The 22,484-nt window shown below is 41.2% G+C and overlaps 1 protein-coding gene across 1 annotated transcript; it reads right to left on the bottom strand.

Annotated features, from left to right (window-relative positions):
- Positions 1–204: 204 nt before the first annotated feature.
- LOC116318420 (NLR family CARD domain-containing protein 3-like) lies at positions 205–22,227 on the bottom strand. Its single transcript, XM_039603800.1, has 10 exons — positions 22,173–22,227; positions 21,593–21,730; positions 21,153–21,254; positions 19,359–19,437; positions 19,017–19,203; positions 17,063–18,857; positions 10,818–10,991; positions 6,006–6,179; positions 889–935; positions 205–740 (listed from the first exon to the last, which is right to left on the bottom strand). Exons 2-10 carry the CDS (start codon positions 21,637–21,639, stop codon positions 205–207), a joined length of 3,141 nt encoding a protein of 1,046 aa, XP_039459734.1. The 5' UTR covers positions 21,640–21,730; positions 22,173–22,227.
- Between the last annotated feature and the right edge of the window lie 257 nt (positions 22,228–22,484).

Genomic DNA, 22,484 nt, shown 5'->3' on the forward strand with positions numbered 1-22,484 from the left:
GGAACACATGTGACATCACTTCCTGTTTGTTTGTGACTGAAGAGGAAGAAGTTTACAAGGAATCATTTAGAAGAGTTTCAAACATCAACTGATTGAATCCATGAATGTGAAAACGTGTTTGTGAGTGAAAGAGACAGACATGTACAGACTGAACTATCTGTTCAACAGTCAGAGTGTTTCTCTAACAGGAGACACTCTTTACACTCAGCACAGGGACACTGAGGCACCAGGAGACCAGAACATAAACCCAGGATAAAGAGTTTGAGTGAATGTGGTGTTGAAGGTGTGGAGGTGGATCAGAGTGTCAGAGGAGACTCTGTAGAAGGACAGAGTGCCAGCAGGACAGTCCACATACACTGCTGCTCTGTTAGAGACAGAGGAGGAGGAGGAGGAGGAGATGATGGATGTTTCTCTCTTATTGTGCCTGACAAACTGAGGACCATCATCAGAGCAGTACAGACTCCAGGACTGATCATTGAATCCAAACCCACAGTCATCTCTGCCTCCTTTCCTTCTGATTCTTCTGTAACTCACTGATATATAAACTCTTCCTCTCCACTCGACCTCCCAGTAACAGCGACCAGTCAGACCATTTCTACACAGCAGCTGATGAACATCAAATCTGTCTGGATGATCAGGATATGACTGAACCTTCCACACACGTGTCACCTTCCTGTTGTTGTCAGACAGTTGGAGCTTTGTGTTCACTGTGTTTGTGTCGATTGTGAGTTGACAGGAATCTGATGGAGAGAACAAACACAATCCAGCTGCAGTTATTGATCCATCATCTGTTCATTGATTGAAACTTTGATGATGACTCCTGACATGATGAAGATGGTTGAATGTGTGCTGCTTTGTTTTCATGAATCCCATTAAAAACACACTTACACTTCCTCAGACCTGGTCTCAACCATCGGACTCCAGCAGGCTCCACCCTGAAAGGAGGAGGGGTCAGAGCAGCACAGTCAGCATGTCACATGGACATTACATGGCTCTCATACACACACTGTTACACACTGATAAAGGAACAGTCCAACATTTTCACAGATACACTTCAATCCATCCGTGGATCAACCTGCTGATGATTGGACTGATCCTAGATCAGTTCATCACTGTATTGAATGAAATATGACTGATTCAAACTGTGACCTTCACTATCTTTATATTCCTCTTCTGTTTAGGTGGAAAGGACACCTCCCTGCCTTTGCTGCCAGCTGGTTTTCTCCTCTTGGAAACACATTTACCATGGCTGAGACTTTATTAGGTACACAGTGGCCACTGTCTCAGGTACAGTACACCTGTGACCTAATAAAGTGGCGGTCTCTTGTTTATGAGCCGTCTCCCTTCAGCTTTTTTAGACGACCTGTTTACCTCCAACTTTGTATCAGCAGCAGCGACACAGACCGAGTCCAGCAGGAGCAACAATCCCACCACAACTTCTCCAGAAATGACCTCGTCTGGTTTCATTGTTATTTTATTTCCACACAGAACAGACTGGATGTTATCAGCACACAGAACATGAACTTGTGCATTAAAACATGTTAGTGGATTATCCACCAATGAATGAGGAGATATTGACGTGTTAACAGATGACAGATTAGGCCTGGGTCTGTAATACTGTTAGCAAACACAGAATATTAACCAGGAACAGCTCTTTCATTTCCATCATTTAAGTTGGCTGATACAAACCACACCTCATCTCCTAATGCACTGAGCTTTCCTCATCTCTGACTCTAACTGACTGCTGGTCCATGGTGTTCCTCCCCCTGCTGAGAAGGTGCAAACAGCTGCCTCCTTTGTGTCACATACATCAGTCTGTCCACTGTCATTCTGTCCGTGACTTTCCCTGGATGAGATGTTAGAGCTGTAGGCCTATAACCTGTGGTCTTAGTCGGGTCTTTCCCTGGTTTCACAGAGCATCCTCTAACTGCTTCATCATGATGTGACACACCTGATCCTTCCCAGGTGGAGTCATTTTTATGCATTTAAGAGCTGCTTTGAATTCAAACAGTACAAACTGAACATTAGAACTATCCTCCTCTCCAGGATTTTCCTTATTTAACATTTCAATATGATCCATTTTTGTTCTCTCACATCTGACGTCATCACTTCAATTATTCCCACTGTGGATTTGATCAAATTGTTTGCCCAGCATCTCTACATTTTCCCATCCACACTACCTGTAGCTCATTAATACTATTAATATTGGAAACTGCTGTTGAAGCCTGATGGTGACACTTTATGGTGAAGAAGTTAAAGGCAGTAACAGGACTGGCTGGCTTATGATACACTGGACATTTCCATCAGTTTATGAAGCCACTGTGACAGGTAATAACAGGTTTATTACCTGTCAGGACCTTTGTGGTTATTAGTTTATTGCACGGCCTGTTAATGTGTGTCGAGAGGAGTTGTTGTTGAAGCTAACAGTATCATTATTATTTCACCTGTTTAACAGGTATTATGTAAACTACATTTATATTTCACTCATTGTGGGAGAATCAAAAGCGCTTTGTTTGCTCTGCTCACAGACAGCACAGATACACACATGTATATACAGCCCACGTCCAGCTCTGCATGTACTCCTTCTGCTCCATTTCTATAGAACAGGGGTAGGCAACCTTTCTGATGGCGAGTGCCATTTAAAATTTCCTCAGAAGTCAGTGTGCCATATGATTGCATTAGCAATAAATTTAATAACGCTCTATATTAACAGTTACACATTATATAGAACCACTTTATAGAAGTATATTTGGTCGCAGCTATCAGCGAATAGTTATCAGCTATTTTGAAACAAAAACAAAAAAAACTTCCATAACAAGAACTCCATAACAGCAAATACAGAAAATACAAATGCTATTTATGGTCTCCTCACAACAATGATAAGAAAAATAAACTGAGCCAATATGGCATGTTTGTTAATACAGAGACACACATGTTAATGTGATCTCTGGTCTCCCACTCAGAGACACAGGTCTCAGAGTGTCCAACATTCAGACAGCTACCTGAGGACACTCATGTGAGAGAAAATCTGCTCACACAGATATGTAGAGCCAAATACTGTCAATAAGGCCTCTGCAATGTTCTGAAGACAGTTAAACTTGTCAGGTAGTGATGTCCAGCAGGTGAAAATGCAAGCTCCATGAACATGCACAGCTGTGGATTCCAGCTGCTTCGATGTTATATGTATGATTTCTATACATTTTATGTCAGATAAAAACTTTGGTTGTAAGCTTCAGATAATTATTTAATAACAGCCAGACATTTTAAATGAGAATAAGAAAGCATTGCTTTGTGCCCCCCTTTCCCTGTTAATGCCCTACCTGGCCCCCTGGCAAAACTTTGCTAGACCCGCCCCTGCACAGTTACCAGCTGTCAGCTACATAGAAAAGGATCCTGGTGTTATTTGTCTCTCAGAAACAGTTCATAACTTCCCTTCAACTCATTCATGTCACCTAAAAGGTAAACCTGTTTCTCCATCACCTGTTCAGCTCTGATGATTCAGTAAGGACATCTCCTGGTTTCATCTGCATGTTTCCCTCTCACCAGATAACCAAACCGATATCATGACCAGCAGCTTTTACAGCTGTGGCTCCAGCAAACATCAGCTGATACTAGAAATTAATATTAAATAAATTCTAACAACAGCTGATCAAGCTTAAAGGTGCTGCTGTTGTTTAACGCGACATCCGCTGGTTTCTTCTTTCTGGCGCAAATAAACAAACACGAGAGAAAAGCCGATCAGCTGATCATTGATCGTTTCATGATAGAAGTAGCAACAGGAGAGAGAGCGGGGAGAGAATGAGAGAAGAAGAGGCAGCTGTGCAGCAAAGACAGAATAAATCCAGCTTTGTGTCTTTTTTTTCATTTTAGCTAAAGTTTCTGAAGTACGGGACAAACTGTGTTCCTTTTCAGCTTAATACGAAACGCGTAATAGTTTCTCTGAATGAGGGACGATTCCGTCTTTTTACAGTCAACTCTACTAACTAACCTTATGAATAAAATACAGTTCACTACGGTATCACTATCATAGCACCCACCCAGCTGTGTAGAAACTCCGTCATGCTAGCTAGTACGCAGTACGAGTTATTGTAACTGACTGTAAAAAGTCAGCACAACGAAAATAAACTACACCTAAACTTGGTTTATATCTGACCAGACAGACTGCAGGTCATAACTTCTTACCTGAAGTTCAGTTCACCTGAGACTCGGCCGCCTCGGGTCTCTCCTCCTCCTGCCTCCCTTTTCTCTCATCCACCTGCTGGCCTCCACCACTTGCTAATTTTACTGAATCTGAGGAAGTGCTGCCATAGCCACCACCAAACAACTGAGTTATTTTTACACACCGACCAGCATCTGGACAATCCACCACCTTTCATTGTTTATACCGTTACAAAGGGAAAAAAAAGTCACCGGGCCACCGAGCAAATGCCCGATGGCCGGTCCAGCATTGGTCGTGCCATCAGTTAACCCTTCGCGTGCCAACTGTGGCACGCGTGCCGAGGGTTGCCGACCCCTGCTATAAAGAATAAACAACTTAACAGAATCATTCTCCATTGTTTCCAACTCAACCAGCTGCATTTAATGAAGGAGTTTGAATTTACTTTACGACAACTGCTGTTGTTTCCTGTCTGCATTCATGTTCTTAACTGTACTCCACACATTCTGAATTGGTGTAGTTCTTCCTAAAGTACTGCAGTATTCCTGCCAGTGCATCCTTTTAGTTTTCCTAACTGTTTCCTCACCTCTGATGCTCGTTGCTATTTTTTCCTCAATGCAAATTCATGCTAAGCTCCTTCATATCCATCCCTGTTTCTAAATCTGTAATAATTCCTTTAATGTGTCTTTGGCCTAATTATGAGTCTGTCCACATGTTTGTAGTTCCCCACTTGCTTTGGTTTCTTAGCTCTGATTCTCTGAAATTTATCCTTGAAATCATTTACTGGCATCTCTCCCTCTCACTCCCACTATCCCCAGAATACCAGAGTATTCATCTCCTGGTTTATCATATGGCCTCTTTACATTTTCTCCAATCATCCCTGCTTCTACAGTCTTGCTCCATCTGCAGGCGGTCCAAGAGAAACTGCCTCTGCCATTTTCTTAATCTTTGATTTTTCTCTTCACTTTCTCCATTGGGTCTTCTTAGACGCACTTTCCAGAAAGCAGCAACATTTTTTGTGCCCCATTTTTCAAATTGTGCATCTTACTTCAGCTTAATGTGTTAACTGATTTGTTTTTACACAGGACATATAAAAAATGTGTCTGACATTCAAAAATCCTACCAGAGGCTCGACAAAGCTGAACTGAAAGACAGCACGGGCAATAAATCAGAGCAGCACAGAACTTAAGCACACGGTCCATAGAAGCTGGGGTCTACAGGTGTACCAGGACAAGCTTAGTGCTAAGTCCCCCGAAAAAGTTTCACTTGTGCTGTTTCTGTGTAAATTACTGGTTTATTTGAACAATTTCATCAGCTGAACCATAAATACTCCAAAACAATTTCTTTGTGACTCAGTGTGATTTTGCAGTTTGTAATATTAGCATGTCAAACTCTACATTCTCTACACAGATGAGAAATGAAGTGTATTTAATAATAAAAGTTATCTCTCAGAGACAAAGTTAGTGTCTCATTCAGGTCTGTATCTGTGTCGTCTCAGACACATGCAGTGCTCATATTTGCTGTTTTGTTTGTCGCTCAGACGTCTTCCAGCAATTTCATTTAAAGTCACATTCACTGATACAGGCTGCTGGAGCTCCAACCAGGAGGGTACACACATGATCCAGGGAAAAATCTGATTAGTATTTTTGTGCTGAAACTTGAACGTATATGTTCTCTTAAATAAATATTAAGAGGTCCTGTGTTTTACTACAAAATCAAAGTAGTAAAATAAAGGACCTTTGGGTTAGATATAAGGTGATTTGAAAAATCATGTCTGTTGTAAATGAGTAAGCCATTTATCGACATGACTCAGGTTTTAAATCATCATCAGAAAAGACTGAATCCTGACCTGAGAATTCCCAGTGTACACTTTGGACTTTCCACTGCAGAAAATAGAAGCTTCAGTCCTGAATCCTGCAGGTTGTTGTTACCCAGGTCCAGCTCTCTCAGACTAGAGGACTGGGAGCTCAGCACTGAGGACAGAGCTTCACAGCTTCTGTCTGACAGGTTACAGCCACTCAGTCTGAAAAAATGATGACAAGAAGACATGAAACACTTGTGTTAAAGTATATTCATGGTGCCATAAGGAGCTACTACATTTACAACATTTCAACACTGTTTCAGGCATACTTGCCAACCTTGAGACCTCAGAATTAGGGAGACATTCAAAAAGGCTGTTGGGGTGGGGGGCAGTGGTATACATATATACACACACACACACACACACACACACACACACACACACACACACGTCAGCGTTATTATTGTCTGGCCGGAAACAGCGGGGTGTCCAAATTCAGAGGCTGCATCCACCTGAGGACCCAGCTTTCGCGGTCTAAGTGGGCTATGTCCTCCGAAAGCTGGGTAGGCTGGAAGTGAGCAACTGTGAAATTGGACGGTCAGAATTACGTCACATGCTTTGTCGGTGGACTGGTCTGCTCCTTGCTATCTAAAATATAACCGGACGTTGGCGTAAATAGATCGGATAACAAAAACATATAACTTATTAACTGGTCTGTCTGATCATAATATGATTTTAACTGTTAGGAAATTGACTAAAAAACGATTGCAGTATTATAGTAAAAACAGCCCTGACCATGTAAAAACATTTATTCCCAAGTCTGAAATTGTAAAGTTTGAACAGGAGCTTGCGAATCGCAACTGGGATCATCTTATCAAATCAGATGATTTGGAGTTGTGTTGCAATTCCATGACTAGCTCCTTGACTGAAGTAATATCTAAATATACCAAAAGTATCAAATTTAAGCAAAGGAAGCAAAATCTACCATGGTTAAATAGTGAAATACATAAACTTATGAAAAGACGAGATTTGGCGTTAAAAACAGCCTTAACTACTAAAGGTATTACGGATTATATGATCTATAAAGGCCTAAGAAATAAAGTAGTCATGGAATTGCGTAAAGGTAAGGCTTTATATTACACTCATATTATAGAAAAAGCTAAAGCTCATAATGTCTCCCTTTGGAAGCATTTAAACGATTTAATTAACAGATCATCTAGCAGGAAGGAAATTGAGCAAGTAAATATAAATGGCACAATTATTATAGACAAGGGTTCCATGGCATACGAATTTAACAAATATTTTATACAATCTGTAGAAGAATTAATGCAAAATTTCAGCTCTCCAGTGGTCACTATTAAAAACAGACCTATCGATTCATCAGACTCATTTTTTATTGAAGAGGTTAACGAAGCAGAGGTCACAGAGGTTATTAACCCTTTAAGACCTACCATAGAACCAAGTCCGCAAGAGCTTATATTATATTTTTACATGCTGTAGTGCCAATTTTGGGAGCATTTCAAGTTGATATACATCAATACAACCATTACAGCCCAAATTTTAATAATATGTATGCATTAAGTGCATAGTAATTACATAAATTGCAAAAAAGTGCAATAAACTACAAAAAAATTGAAAATCGTTTTTGTTTTTTTTAACATATATTTCTAGTTAGAGAAATTTAAGAGGCTTATCCTCAAAACTGTAAATACAAAAAGTTGCACAAACTAGTTTCCCACCACAGGAAATTTATTTGAAGTGTCTTCATAGTTTTACTTTTGAAATACACCAATTTTTATATACTGCAGGAAAAACGAAAATAAATATTATAGTGCAAATTTGCAAAAAGCAGCATATGCATCAAAATAAACCATTTCCAGCAGTGCAATTTGAGTTCTAAGCATCCCAGAAACGACACAGAAAGTCATAAAGTCAAAGATAACTTTTAAAAACACCAGTATAGGCTCTGAGGCCCTGACAGTAAAAAAACCTACATTTCCGCGAAATGACGTCACTTCCGGTTTCGGGCGGGTAATGGCGGACATGCGAAAGTTCGCGCTGACGTCTATTCCAACGTAGGAAGTGTTATGAACAGCTGATCGGATCGGCAAAGCGTGTTTCTGGAATATTATGTTTTTGTTGCTGCAAGCGCTTTTTATGCAGTTTTTGCAAAGCTATATGTGGAAGAAAACCGTGACCTAGGACAAGCTGATGGCATAAGATGTAAGTACAACTTATCCGGTTTCATATGCAAAAAAAATTATTGCGCTAGCTTACGTGGTTGCAGTGATACAGGGATTTAAAAATAGATACGCAAATTGTAGCGGGGGCGCTACGCTCGGCTCTAAAGGGTTAAGAAATTATCAGACTCTAGGGCAAAGGATATTTATGGCTTGGACACTTGTTTTATTAAAAAATATAGAGATTTCCTGACAAAACCATTAACACATCTTATAAATTTATCAATAAGAAATAGGACATTCCCAACTGACTGGAAAAGGGCTGTAGTTACTCCAGTCTTTAAAGGAGGCGAGCGTGATTTGATATGTAATTATCGTCCAATTTCCATACGCCCTGTTCTTTCGAAGGTGCTTGAGAAGGTTGTGGCAGCACAGTTAATCAATTATTTAGAGACTAATCTACTGCTTCATCCAATGCAGTTTGGTTTTAGACCAAAATTTTCCACAGAAATGGCAAATTGCTATTTTGTTGAAAATATTAAGTGTAATCTGGATAATGGTAGTGTTGTGGGTGCAGTGTTCCTTGACCTAAAAAAGGCTTTTGACACTGTCAGCCATGACATACTTCTTTCTAAGTTGATAAAATTTGACTTTTCAAAGCAAGCAGTTGACTGGTTTGAGTCCTATCTCTACAAAAGAGAACAGTGTGTGAGGGTTGATAAAGAAAAGTCATCCATGTTGGAAAACAGAATCGGTATTCCCCAAGGATCTGTTCTTGGCCCATTGCTATTTAGTTTGTTTATAAATGATTTGCCTACCAGCTGCCCAAAAGCCAACTGTCAACTTTATGCAGATGATGCAGTTATACACGTACCAGCTAAGTCACCTGGTGAAGCAGCAGACACCTTAACAGTACATCTAAATGGTGTCCAAAAATGGCTGGAACAAAATCATCTTGTACTGAATTTAAAAAAAACTGTTTCTATGTGTTTTTCGATTAGGAAACGAAATTCATCTGATGATTTTAAAATCAACCTAGGGAACGAAGAAATAAAGGAGGTCAAAGATTTTAAGTTTTTAGGAATAATCTTAGATTCACATCTTAAATTTGACAAGCACGTAAAGAAGATTTCTAAGACGGTCAAGGCTAATCTGAATTGTTTTAAGTTAATTCGGCACTATATACCCACTTCAGCAGCTCAGTTATTTATGCATTCTATGATATTTTCGCATTTTTCATATTGTATGACAGTTTGGACTCAAGCAGCACCATCTACAATTCAGCCTGTGGTATCTTTATATAATCAAACCTTAAAAATAATGGATAAAAAATCGGTTCGGTGGCATCATTGTCACATTTTACAGAAATATAACTTACTTAGTTTTAAGAGTTTTAATCATTGGTGTTATCTTAAATTAGTTTTTAAATGTATAAATAGGATGGCCCCAGAGTGTCTTAATAGATACATTCAGAGACAAGACAGTAATCGTGTTACTAGGAGTAAGGTGAACGGTAACTGTAAGATATTATACCGCAGATCTACATTCGGTCAGTCAGCTTTTTCTATAAAGGCCTGCCATCTGTGGAACACACTTCCAACCGATATCAAACTGATTACAGACATTAGATCCTTTACATTGAAGGTTAAAGTGTGGTTAAAGGGAAACCAAAGTTGTAGTCATTTTATCTGATGATTTTAATTTTATTTTAAATTATTGTCTATTAAATGTAATTGTGTTTATGATGTAATTTGGTTTTATGAAAATGTATGTTTTATTGTAATATGTATTTATTTAAGATTGTAAGCCCAACAAGGGACAATTGTTGAAAATTAGCAGTAGCTATAAACCTTTGTGCGGTACATCAGTCTCATGTCTTGCACCTGAACTATGTTAAACTGCACTGTCCCTTTTAAATAAATAAAATTCAATTCAAAATTCTCGACCATCTCACACTTCTGTTTAATCAGTTTTCTATTTGACATTTATTGAGATGTGTGAAAAGCCCAGAGGATTTCTCCTGAGGGATTAATAAAGTTTTATTTAATCTAATCTAATAACTTTAATCTCAGCCAAACCGATTTACTCACAAACACATAAAACACTGAAAAAAGCCAAACAATAACATTTTTAAGTTATCTAAGTGACTTATATATCATGTTTAACGTGAGTAGCGAAAGACCGCGGGGGTTTGCTGTTCTCACCGGCTCAGATATTTGAAGTTTACCCAGCGACATTCTCACCTGAAAATATGTTAAAGGTTTTTTGGTTTTGTGACCCAGAAAGAGAAATAAGAGCAATATTAAAACTAAGTAGCTGTAGCCATAGTTGGAAACTGGAATTGGCTGGGCCGCGCTATGAATTCTGGGATATGGTTTTTCTATTTTGTTGTCCGGGTGGAAAATCGGGAGAAATACGGGAGAATTGTGGCTCCGGGAGATTTTTGGGAGGGGCACTGAAATTCAGGATTCTCCCAGAAAAATCGGGAGGGTTGGCATGTATGGTTTCAGGACATGCTCATGTTACAAAAGTCAAATGTGGCAGTTTACTGTGACTTGGATAGATTCACTATAAAAAAAACCAAAAAAACCCATACACACAATGTTAATTTTTTCCAAATGAAATTGATTAAATGACGTTAATTGATGAAAAAAAAAAAATCCATATCGCTCGATCTGACCTCAGCGTTTCCAGTTTGCAGTATTGACTCTTCATCCCAGCAGACAGAAGCTTCACTCCTGAATCCTGCAGGTTGTTGTTACCCAGGTCCAGCTCTGTCAGACGGGAGGACTGGGAGCTCAGGACTGAGGACAGAGCTTCACAGCTTCTGTCTGACAGGTTACAGCCATTCAGTCTGAAATCAAGAGGAAAGGGAGACAAGATCAACAAAACAAATCAGAGCTTATTGCTTTTTTTTGTGGTTTTTAAGCAGAAATCAGTGAGGTGCTGGTAGATTCTGTTCTTTTGGTTTATTACCCAATAACACACACATACACTAATATTTGTGACTTTTGTAATAGTAGCATTTACAATGCAAAGCAACAGCGATCACAGATTGAAGGGGCCTGAATAAAACTACAATACAGTGACTTTTAAGATGACCTGTTCTTCCAATTTTCAACAACAGATTTCTCCAACCTTACAGTTAAAAATAATTCTTTATCTGAATCTTGGTGCACCTCCCCCCAGTTTATTAAAATGAAGTGGTACTGAAGTTGCTGTAAGTGATGTGTGATGCCGGTGATTTCCTTTCTGATCCAATACAAAGTAAAATTCAGGCTGGTACCTGAGATACTGATGAAAACTATTCCTTCAGAATTAATACAAGACATCATAAGAAAATATGATGTTTTCTATAACGTAAAAAGCCTGAATTTTAAAATATTCAATTAATAATCAAAAACAGAAAAACAGAAAATAATAAAACTGAGAAACATTTTATGGCCATTGCTACGGGCCATTCGATCCTTTTACAACCATTGCAAGAGCTTGGTTGGCATAGCCGGCAATAAGTTGGATAGTAATAAGTCCGGTGGGTGATGGGCTCCGCCAGGGCTGCCCTTTGTCACTGATACTGTTCATAATTTTTATCATCATCATCATCATCATCATCAACTTTATTTATAAAGCACTTTAAAACAACCACAGCTGACACAAAGTGCTGTACATTGGAACTGTAAAATAAAATTACATGAAATATAAATAAAAAACAAATATAAGAAGAGTGAAATCATTAATTAAATAACTACTTCAATTAAAAGAGAAACTAAGTCTCACTGAGGTTAAAAGCCAAGGAATAAAAGTGGGTTTTGTTAAGGTTCAGCTATTGAGGGGAATTCAAAAATAACCACAGATCCAGCCGGGTGCAAATTAGACGGCATTTTAATGAACACATGTGTGAGTCCGAACGCTGTGCAGATTTCAGCGTCGAACTAACTACAATCGTCAGAACAAAGACTTTATAGGGTTGGCAGTCTTCCTGTTACCAGGCAGACTTAAACAAAGCATACATCACTCCAAAACCACAATGACTTTTAACATAGTTTAAAACAGAACATCTTCTTCGGGTCGAAGCCAGGTGCTTCCTCTCAGCCCGCCTTCGCTGTCGCTTATCTTCTGGGACATCTGGTGTACTTCCTGGAACAGACTACCACGTACGCACCCAAACTTTGCAGTTATAAACTCTTACCTACATGAGTCTATCTAATATGTGTGTGTGTGCACGTGCGGGGGCGCGTGCATGCTGTGTACTGCGTACGTGTCGTGACCTCTCTCACTATATGTGTCTGTATGTGTGTTTATGGGTGTCTCGCCCTTACATGCTCTCACATCTCACCCGTTACACTTCTGACCTTTCACCAGAACAGAGGCTCATCCTTACATATAATAACCTAACTGGAACTATATATGTAATCTACTGAATAAATGTTTTAATCAAAAGCCTCTACTAAAAGCTTAATACAGTTTCATATCCTACTCACAGTACTTGCATTCAGAGTCTGCTTTCAGTTTCACTTCTGCAAAAGCATGCCTTGCAGACGTGTTTCCTGTCAGCCTGCAACTCCGTCTCTCACCCACTGAAGACTATGTGTAAGAATATAAAAACATTCAAAAGCCTTTAAAATTATAGATTCAACTCAACCATTTAAAGTGGTTCTCACTGGACTTGTAACAAAGACTAATATAATACCAATATATTTGAACATCTAAATGCATCTAATGCAACATCACTATTAACATGAAATGGTAATGATGATTATAAAAATAGCAGCAAATAATGGCAGTGAAATATTTCTCCTCTTGACAGTTTTAAGACGCGATTTAAAAGTGAACAGTGAAGGGGCCTCTCTAATGTGTATGGGCAAATTATTCCATAATTTTGGACCCACAATAGAGAAGGCCTTGTCCCCTCTGAGCTTCCTCCTGGATCTCGGTACCTCCAGGAGCAGCTGGTCAGCTGACCTGACAGACCGACAGGGTGTGTGGGGATGAAGAAGCTCAGAGAGGTAAGGCGGGGCAAGACTGTGAAGGCATTTAAAAACAAACATAAGAATTTTAAAATTAACTCTAAAAGACACAGGCAGCCAGTGCAGAGAGGCTAGCACGGGGGTTATATGCTCTCTTTTTCGAGTTCCTGTTAGGAGTCGTGCAGTTTCAGTTGACTAAAAACGATTTTCTCTAAAACCTTGGAGACTAAAGGCAGCTTGGCTTATAGTTCGCTAAAACTGTGTGATCAAGGCCAGGTTTCTTAAGCAGTGGCTGCACTACTGCATGTTTGAAATGTGCAGGAACCACACCAGAAGACCGACTGCTGTTAATAATGTCAAGGACATACTGTCGTATACTAGGAAAAATTTCTTTAAAGAATTGTGGAGGGAAAGTATCCTGAGGGGAACCTGTGGGCTTAATATGGCGAACCACATCCTCTAAAATGGAGAGTGTCACAAGCTCAAACTCAGTAAAAACAGCAGCGCAAGGGACAGAGACAGAGGGGTCAGAGTCAGGAGCTGTGATAAGAGCCCTGGTGGTGACAACCTTTTCAATAAAAAAGTTCAGAAAATCATTGCAAATCTCAGGAGAAACTTCCAAACAGACATTCAGTGGTGTATTAAGAACAGTGTCAATGGTCCTAAATAACACACGTGGGTTATGACAGTTGGAAGAAATAATATTTGCAAAATATTCTCTTTTTGCCTCTTTAACAGTGTTCTGGTAGCGATGCCAGCAGTCTTTTAGAATTTGAAATGATACATGCAGTTTATCCTTTTTCCATCTCCGTTCTGCTCGACGACATTCCCTCTTAACAGCACGACTGCTCTCATTAAACCAAGGCTCATGTTTAGCCTTAGGCTGCCTGGTTTTTAAAGGAGCCACAGAGTCCATGGTTTTTTGACAGCAAGAATAAAACCAGGAATTTAGGTCTTCTGTATCAGAGGAAACAAAGTCAGAAGGGCCGCCGAGCTGATTAAAAGCAGCAGAAAACTGCGTGGCAGTGGCCAAATAACCCAACAGCACCGAGTAGCAGCGCCAGATTTAACTGCAGTATGTGTCAAACCAACGTTGAATAACACAGGCAAACCATATGACAGAACAAGGTCCAGTGTGTGTCCGTGCTCATGTGTAGGGCCAGGCACGGACTGTACCAGGTTAATAGAGTCAATAAGGCTTAAAAAGTCCTTGACCAGTGCCTTATCAGGACAACATACATGTATATTAAAATCTCCAACAATAAGAACACTATCATAGTTGGGCATAATCCCAGCTAAAAAAATCAGAGAAGTCGTTAATGAAGTTCTTATTGTATTTCGGGGGGCGATAGATGACAGCGCAGAAAACCGGGTTTGTACGACTCACCTGCAACGAGGTGAGTTCAAAGCTGGAGAACGAAGGCTGTAGAAAACACTGCTTACATTTAAAATCCTTTTTGTAAACAGTCACTGTGCCTCCACCTCTGCCTGACGTCCGTGGCAAGTTAAAATAGCAACAGTCCACAGGTAAAAGTTCAGATAGAGCACTGGACTCACCAACACTCAGCCACGTTTCAGTCACACACATAAAATCCAGATCACGGGAACTGAAGAAGTCCCGAAGAATAAAAGTTTTGTTTAAAAGTGATCTGGCGTTCACCAGGCCAATTCTAGCGGGAGCTGGAGTCGGCGCTCGGGGTTCAGGAGGTCCACAATCCCGCCGCAGCGATCTCAGGTTCCGATAATGTTGACAGCGGAGGTTTAGCCTGGGAGGGCATGGGCAGCGAGGCCGTGGAGCACCATCATCAAAGCCGACCACAGGTACCAAACAGGCATCAACAGGATCCAGAAAACGCCAAGACGCAAACAGCCTTGGAAAGAATCTATGCACTGGTTGGAAAACAGCAGAATAATTCTTTAGAGAAACCTTTAGCTTCACCAGGCGACCGCTTCGTTTACCCCGACGACGATGACGCTTTCGCCGGGAAGGTAGTGTGAGAACCCGGTACAGGTAACCCGGGGTTTCCGATGCAAATGGGGGCAGGGGTTGCTGCCCACCAGCTCCAAAGGACACAATATTTTGGACCACAGGTTTGAAGTCCAATGGTGTCTGGCGATCACACCTCAGCAGAGACTTTGTTTCGTGGATGACACAAATTAGAAATAATATAAACAGAAACAAACTTGGCAGTGACAGATGAGCAGCCACACACACCGGCGCCATCTTATGCCACACCACGCACACAGCAGTTCGAGCGATGGGAGAAGGAGGCGGGAGAACAATAGGTGGATGGTGCTGTGGCTGCAGTGATGCGGACCATGCACCGATCCATCATGGTGAAGAGAGAGCTGAGCGTAAAAGCGAAGCTCTCAATTTACCCAGCGATCTATGTCCTTACCCTCACCTGTGGTCGCGAGCTGTGGGTAGTGACCGAAAGAACGAGATCATGGATACAAGCGGCGGAAATGGGCTTCCTCCGAAGGGTGGCTGGCCTCTCCCTTAGAGATAGGGAGAGGAGTTCAGCCATCCGGAAAGGCCATTGAAAGGAGTCAATTGAGGTGGTACGGGCATCTGACAAGGATGCCTCCTGGGCAAGGTGTTCTGGGCATGTCCCATCCGGAGGCCCCGCGCAGACCCAGGACACGCTGGAGAGATTATATCTTTCAGCTGGCCTGGGAATGCCTTGGTGTTCCCCCGGACAAACTGGAGGAGGTGGCTGGGGAGAGGCAGGTCTGGGCTTCTCTGCTTGGGCTGCTGCCCCCACGACCCAGGCCCTGGATAAGCGGAAGAAAATGGATGGATGGATGGATGGTGTTATTTTCTCTCTCTTTCCTATATTAAATATTTTGAATTGTATTTTTGTTGCTGCTGTTTTACTCCCGGTACACTGTATATTTTTAAAATAGCTAGTCTATAGTCTACGTTAAATGCTCTACAATTTGAACAAATGGGATTTGTAGTTTTAAAGATGCAGTGAATTCCCATCATTTAAACATAGACAGAAAAACCCAGAGCCTGGATTTTAGTCACTTTACAAAGTTTAGCAACCGTGCTATATAACACTGCCAGCTCCATATTTCCTCCCTCTATACAGGGATAGTACCTGCATGCAGCACTACTCTGTGTTAAGATTTACTTTTATTTGTGTTGGACGAGGTTGTCACCCCTCCCACATTTCTCACAACTAGCATCCTGGCAGTTTGTGGAGCTGAAATATCTTCACACATGACTCGCTTATGATCATCACCTGAGTGAGCGAGCACACATCACCTGTGAAGCATTTTTACAGCTGTATTTCACATATTACTGTGACAGGTGGAAGAAGTAGTTCCTACTAATCATTTAGACAATCCCAACAATGCAGTTACTTTCAACTGTGTTCCTGTTAATAATAAACAAAATAAATACCCCAAATTACTAAAATGTTGGTATTTTAATAAATTCTAGAACAGAAATAATATAAATCAATAAGTAACAATCAACACACCACACCCAGCAGCCTGGACACCCCTGATTCAGGTGAACCAGCCCAAGGCTACGTACATGGAAAAATGACAAAAGAACCAAATTCTCAAAAATCCAAACAAAGAAATATTAGCATACATGTGATTCTGCACATGGGTCCATCCTACCAACCAACCTCAGATCTCCACGCATGCTCACATCAATGCACATACATTTGCAGACATACAGATTTTAATGTTCTGTTTTTACAGTTTAACTAGAGTGTTTGATGTGGGTTCATAGATCAAAACATTTTAAGCTCCTTAAGTGTTTAAAGGCTGTATCAAAAGTTCATTCAAGTTACAATATTGTGGTCAAAAGTTCTCCTTTTTTTCTTTTACACTATACAACTACGTAGGCTCATGGTTTTAGGACATGGATCTGTCATGGAAGAAATCTATGACCACTTTTAATCAACATTTTAAAAATAAACATGATCAAATATTTACTCACAGAGCTTTGTTGGAGGCTTTGACCACTGGCAGCAGCCTCAGAAGAGCCTCCTCTGAAGCAGAGTATTTCTTCAGGTCAAACACATCCAGATCTTTTTCTGATGACAGTAAGATGAAGACCAGAGCTGACCACTGAGCAGGAGACAGTTTATCTGTGGAGAGACGTCCTGATCTCAGGGACTGTTGGATCTCCTCCACTAGAGAACGATCATTCAGTTCATTCAGACAGTGGAGCAGATTGATGCTTTTCTCTGCAGACAGATTCTCACTGAGTTTCTCCTTGATGTGTTGGACTGTTTTCTTATTGGTCAGCGAGCTACTTCCTATCTGTGTCAGCAGACCTCGTAGGAGAGTCTGATTGGTCTGCAGTGAAAGACCAAGGAGGAAGCGGAGGAACAAGTCCAGGTGTCCATTTGGACTCTGTAAGGCCTTGTTCACAGCACTCTGGTGGAGAGACTCTTTTTTTCTAAAAAAGCTAGACCGCTTGGAGGTTCTTAGTTCTTCTTCCAGCAGACTGAGTCCAGAGTTGATGAAGGTCAGATGGACATGAAGAGCAGCCAGAAACTCCTGAACACTCAGATGGATGAAGCAGAACACCTTGTCCTGGTACAGTCCTCTCTCCTCTTTAAAGATCTGTGTGAACACTCCTGAGTACACTGAGGCTGCTCTGATATCGATGCCACACTCTGTCAGGTCTGATTCATAGAAGATCAGGTTTCCTTTCTGCAGCTGAACAAAAGCCAGTTTTCCCAGAGACTCCATCATCTTCCTGCTCTCTGGACTCCAGTGTGGATCTGTCTCAGCTCCTCCATCATACTTGACCTTCTTCACTTTGGCCTGAACCACCAGGAAGTGGATGTACATCTCAGTCAGGGTCTTGGGCAGCTGTCCTCCCTCTCTGGTTTCCAGCACATCCTCCAGAACTGTAGCAGTGATCCAGCAGAAGACTGGGATGTGGCACATGATGTGGAGGCTTCGTGATGTCTTGATGTGGGAGATGATCCTGCTGGCCTGCTCCTTATCTCTGAATCTCTTCCTGAAGTACTCCTCCTTCTGTGGGTCAGTGAACCCTCTGACCTCTGTTACCATGTCAACACAGTCAGGAGGGATCTGATTGGCTGCTGCAGGTCGTGTGGTTATCCAGAGGCGAGCAGAGGGAAGCAGTTCCCCTCTGATGAGGTTTATCAGCAGCACATCCACTGAGGTGGACTTTCTAGGGTCAGTTAGGATTGTAGTTTTGTGGAAGTCCAGAGGAAGTCGACACTCATCCAGACCATCAAAGATGAACACAACCTGGAAGTCTTCAAAGCTGCAGATTCCTGCTTCTTTGGTTTCAGTAAAGAAGTGATGAACAAGTTCCACCAAGCTGAACTTTTCCTCTTCCAGCACATTCAGCTCTCTGAAAGTGAATGGAAATATGAACTGGATGTCCTGGTTGGCTTTGTCTTCAGCCCAGTCCAGGGTGTATTTCTGTGTTAAGACTGTTTTCCCAATGCCAGCCACTCCCTTTGTCAGCACTGTTCTGATTGGTTCGTCTCTTCCAGGTGAGGCTTTAAAGATGTCTTCTTGTCTGATGGTTGTTTCTGGTCTGTCTGGTTTCCTGGATGCTGTTTCAATCTGTCTGACCTCATGTTCATCATTGACCTCTGCAGTCCCTCCCTCTGTGATGTAGAGCTCTGTGTAGATCTGATTCAGAAGGGTTGGGTTTCCTGCTTTAGCGATGCCCTCAAACACACACTGGAACTTCTTCTTCAGAGCAGATTTAAGGTTACGAGGACAAACTGCAGCTTGAAGTTCTGAATGAAAAGAAATATGTAGAATAGCATTTGAAAGTGGAAATAAACAATTAATTCCAAAATGAATGAATCTTTAAAAAAAATGTTGGTCCATCTCTTAAGACATCAGTAAATGTTTCATTTATCCAGCAGCTTAAATCTTTAGAGAAGTCATCTTACTGCTCTGCAGACAGTCAGCCAGCTCCTCCTGCTTCATTCTCCTCAGAAAGTCCACTGTGATCTTCACAAATGCTTCTCTGCTGCTGCTCCTCTGACTCTCTAAGCATTCTGGGTAATCTGGACTCAGAACCTTCTGGATCTTCTTCAGCTCGTTCTTCACAAAAGTGATGATGTTGTCCTCCAGCAGCTGGAACAGAATATTTATGAATGAGCCAATCAGACTGAAATCATGGAGCCAAACATCATGTTGGACACACTGACAATTCACTGGTCTACAAAGAGCAGCATGGAGATGACTGTGAACAGAATAGATGTAACAGTAGTTGTTGTACATGTACAGACCATAAATATGGAGTCCAGCTGTGTTTGATGCTGCTGGGCAGACTGACCACTGGGAACCTCTGAGCTCTGCTGGTCCACTCTGTGGAGGAATCATGAAGCATTAGTTCAAGCACAGGATAAAGATCCAGGAGTTTCTGCTCAAATAACTTCATCTGAATCAAGTTTGACAAATTTTAAACTCTCAGATTGTGAACATATCAGTAATTTTCAGTCTGTTTTTATGGACTGTCTTTCAGTGGTGATGGATGATATTTCAGAAGCTCAGAACAAAGTTTCAGATTTCATTAACCTGAAAAAATAAAAATATTAAAGTCTATTGTAGAAGCCTTGTGGAGTGATATGAGTCAGTGAACACTGGATACTAAATTACACAACACAGGAGGCTCATGACAGACACAATGGTGCACAATGATCATTTCACCAGCTGATCTACATATCTAAATAATTCTCCTGAGCTTGTGCGTTAGTGTTGGACTGTGAGCTGTGTGCTGTTCTTGTTCTTCACTCTTTCCAGCAGCTTCTGTCCTGTAAAGGTTTGTCAGCTGCAGTGAATCTACAACAACAGCAGGAGATGTTTCTGGAGTCTAAACGCTCACAGATCGACTTTGGGACTGACCTCAAACAAAATGTTGTCATGGTGATAGTCTAGACATCCACTGGCTCAAAGTCAGTGTAGTTGTGTGTGTGCAGAGTAAGAAGATGCTTCAGACAGATGTTCCCACACACACAGCAGTAAAACATCAGCCTGTGTGGACAGATGGATGCTTGAAGCCTCCAAACATTTATATTGAAAAGCTTCAAATGTCTGTTTGTGTCAACAGTTCAGTGAGCAGAAGATGAACTGATCTCCAGAAGGCACAAAGTGTTCTCCATCTATAAGATACAAATGTGAAACTTTTCCTACAGAATCTACAGCAGCTATAAACATTTGTGTAGCTGCTGATCAATCCTACATCACTGAGTGAATCTGAGCTCAGTCCTTCAAACAGACCAGCTTCAGCTCTGGGTGTTGGTGGATTTTCACTTCAGGAACTTTGATATTTCTGCTGGATCCAGAGTTTGAGTTTGTTTGGTGCTTCTAAAATATATTATCATTATTATTATTATTATTATTATTATTATTATTCGACTGTCCTTTGGAAGAACGACTTGTTTCCTTTGTGTCACAGTCTGACTTTCTCCTGAGACTCAGTGATGCTACAAGAGGAGCAGCAGTTGGAGGATTTAGATCTGAGTTAATAACACTAAATAAAATATGAGGTCTGTGACAGTTATTAGACATGATCTTGGAGAAATACTTTGTTTCTGCTGCTCTTACAGCCTTCTGATCGTTTAACAATGATCTGGTAACATTATTGAATCAAGGCTGGGTTTTAGGTTTTAGACTCCTGGTTGTGAGAGGACCAATGGGATCAAGGATTTCTAAACAGGTTGAATTAAAGAGAAAGTAAGTTGTGGTTTCTCTGAGTGGATGGATCTATCAAAAAGTAAGGAGCTGAGCCAGCATGAACACCACTGTGGTTCAGTGCTGTCCTGATGGAGTAACAGCAGCCAGTATGATCCAGGCTTTAGCTGCTGGGTCTCTGTGTGACCTCTCAGACTGTTTAACAGATCAGACACAAAGAGAATCAGAGCAGCTCTTTAAAGACAAACATGAACCCACTCAGGTCACACTTTCCCCACAGATATGAGCATCACTGTCCTCAAACAGCAAATGACCAAGTCTAACATTTGGATCTTTGTTGTTTCATTTTCAAACACAAACATGTAAAGGAGTCATCACAGCTCTCTGACCTCATTGGTCCAGGTTCATCACTGAAGTTTGGATTATAATCTTTGGACCCGTCACTCCTCACAGACGGACAGCTGGATCCTGCAGACTGTGACCTCTGACCTCTGCAGACACAAACATGTTTTATTCAATGATCAATTCTCTGATAAAGTCATTGAAGCAGCTGTGATCACACAGACTGCAGATAATGCAGCTGTTTCCTGTCAGTAGCATCCTCTTAGATTAGAGTTCAGCTTTTTACAGGAAAACAAATGTCCCTAAATGCAACAGTGAGAAACACTCTGCCTCTGTGGCTGTGATAGCTGCCGTTAGGAGCGTTCATGTGTTTGCAGTTAGACGAGGAGATGTTGCCATCATCTTAACAAATCCTCCAGCATCACGTGGCATAGAGAAAACGTCATGAAAACTAACAGTGAACACATGAACATCGCATAAAACTTACCTGGATGGATGATAGTACAGTGGATCTCTGGGCTGATTACTTCTCATAGAAACATCATCATCATCACCATCAGCTTGAAAAACTGTCTGGAGATTGTTAGGTGAAAAAGAGTGATGCCTCAAGGGACTCCGGTCATCTCTGACAGACAAAGAGAGAAAATTGTTGTAATTCATCAACCAAAGCAGCCGTTCTCTCCTCTTTCACTTAAGATGGATGCTCCGCTGATGCTGGTTCTGTTGGAGCGTTCTTCCTGTTAAAATGAAGTTCTTCCTCCCCCAGTCACAAGGTGCTGCTAATAGTGGATCATGTGATTGTTAGTTTCTCTCACCAATATCATACATCTTTACCTTGCAGTAGAATGTGAAAATGGTTGTTTAAGTTTCCATGATGCAAAATATTAAAGACATTTAACCATAAACATATCTAGTTTATTTCCAATATGTATTTGATAGCTCAGATTAAGGACACAGAGCTGGGTGGAGGTCCAGGCTGGTTCCTGTGAATAATGATGGAGCAGTGATGTGAGTGCTGAGCTGTGACATGGAGAAGAGTCATGGACAGTTAGAGATGGTCATCTCACCTCTGAGCTTTGGTCTGGCTCTCATGTTCCCCACACAGAGTGCTTTTAGAGGAGGGACTCCTCCTCTCTGTCCTCACACTGATCCATGCTGCTCAATTCACATCAGCTCACACACACTTTCTACCTTCACCTGCAGAGGAAACACAAATCATTCATGTGCACATCAACTGAAATCCTCCTTTCCATCATGTGTGCTGTCCAAATATCAGCTGCTTCTTTCCTGCATCATCTCAGTGTCAGCTGAGAGAATGACAAACCCACTATGTGTCAACATTTGATGGATGATGACACAGAAATGTGAAATGATATTGA

The sequence above is a fragment of the Oreochromis aureus genome, linkage group 3 (genome assembly GCF_013358895.1).
Source record: "Oreochromis aureus strain Israel breed Guangdong linkage group 3, ZZ_aureus, whole genome shotgun sequence".
Taxonomy (NCBI): domain Eukaryota; kingdom Metazoa; phylum Chordata; class Actinopteri; order Cichliformes; family Cichlidae; genus Oreochromis; species Oreochromis aureus.

Bases quoted from the DNA above. Each gene is read 5' to 3' on its own strand.
- LOC116318420 (XM_039603800.1), bottom strand. From the start codon at position 21,639: ATGAGAAGTAATCAGCCCAGAGATCCACTGTACTATCATCCATCCAG. The intron at 19,438-21,152 runs GTCAGAGAGCTG...ATTCCTCCACAG, and splicing joins GATGAACCTGGACCAATGAG to AGTGGACCAGCAGAGCTCAG. The intron at 18,858-19,016 runs GTAAGATGACTT...CTTTTCATTCAG, and splicing joins GGCTGACTGTCTGCAGAGCA to AACTTCAAGCTGCAGTTTGT.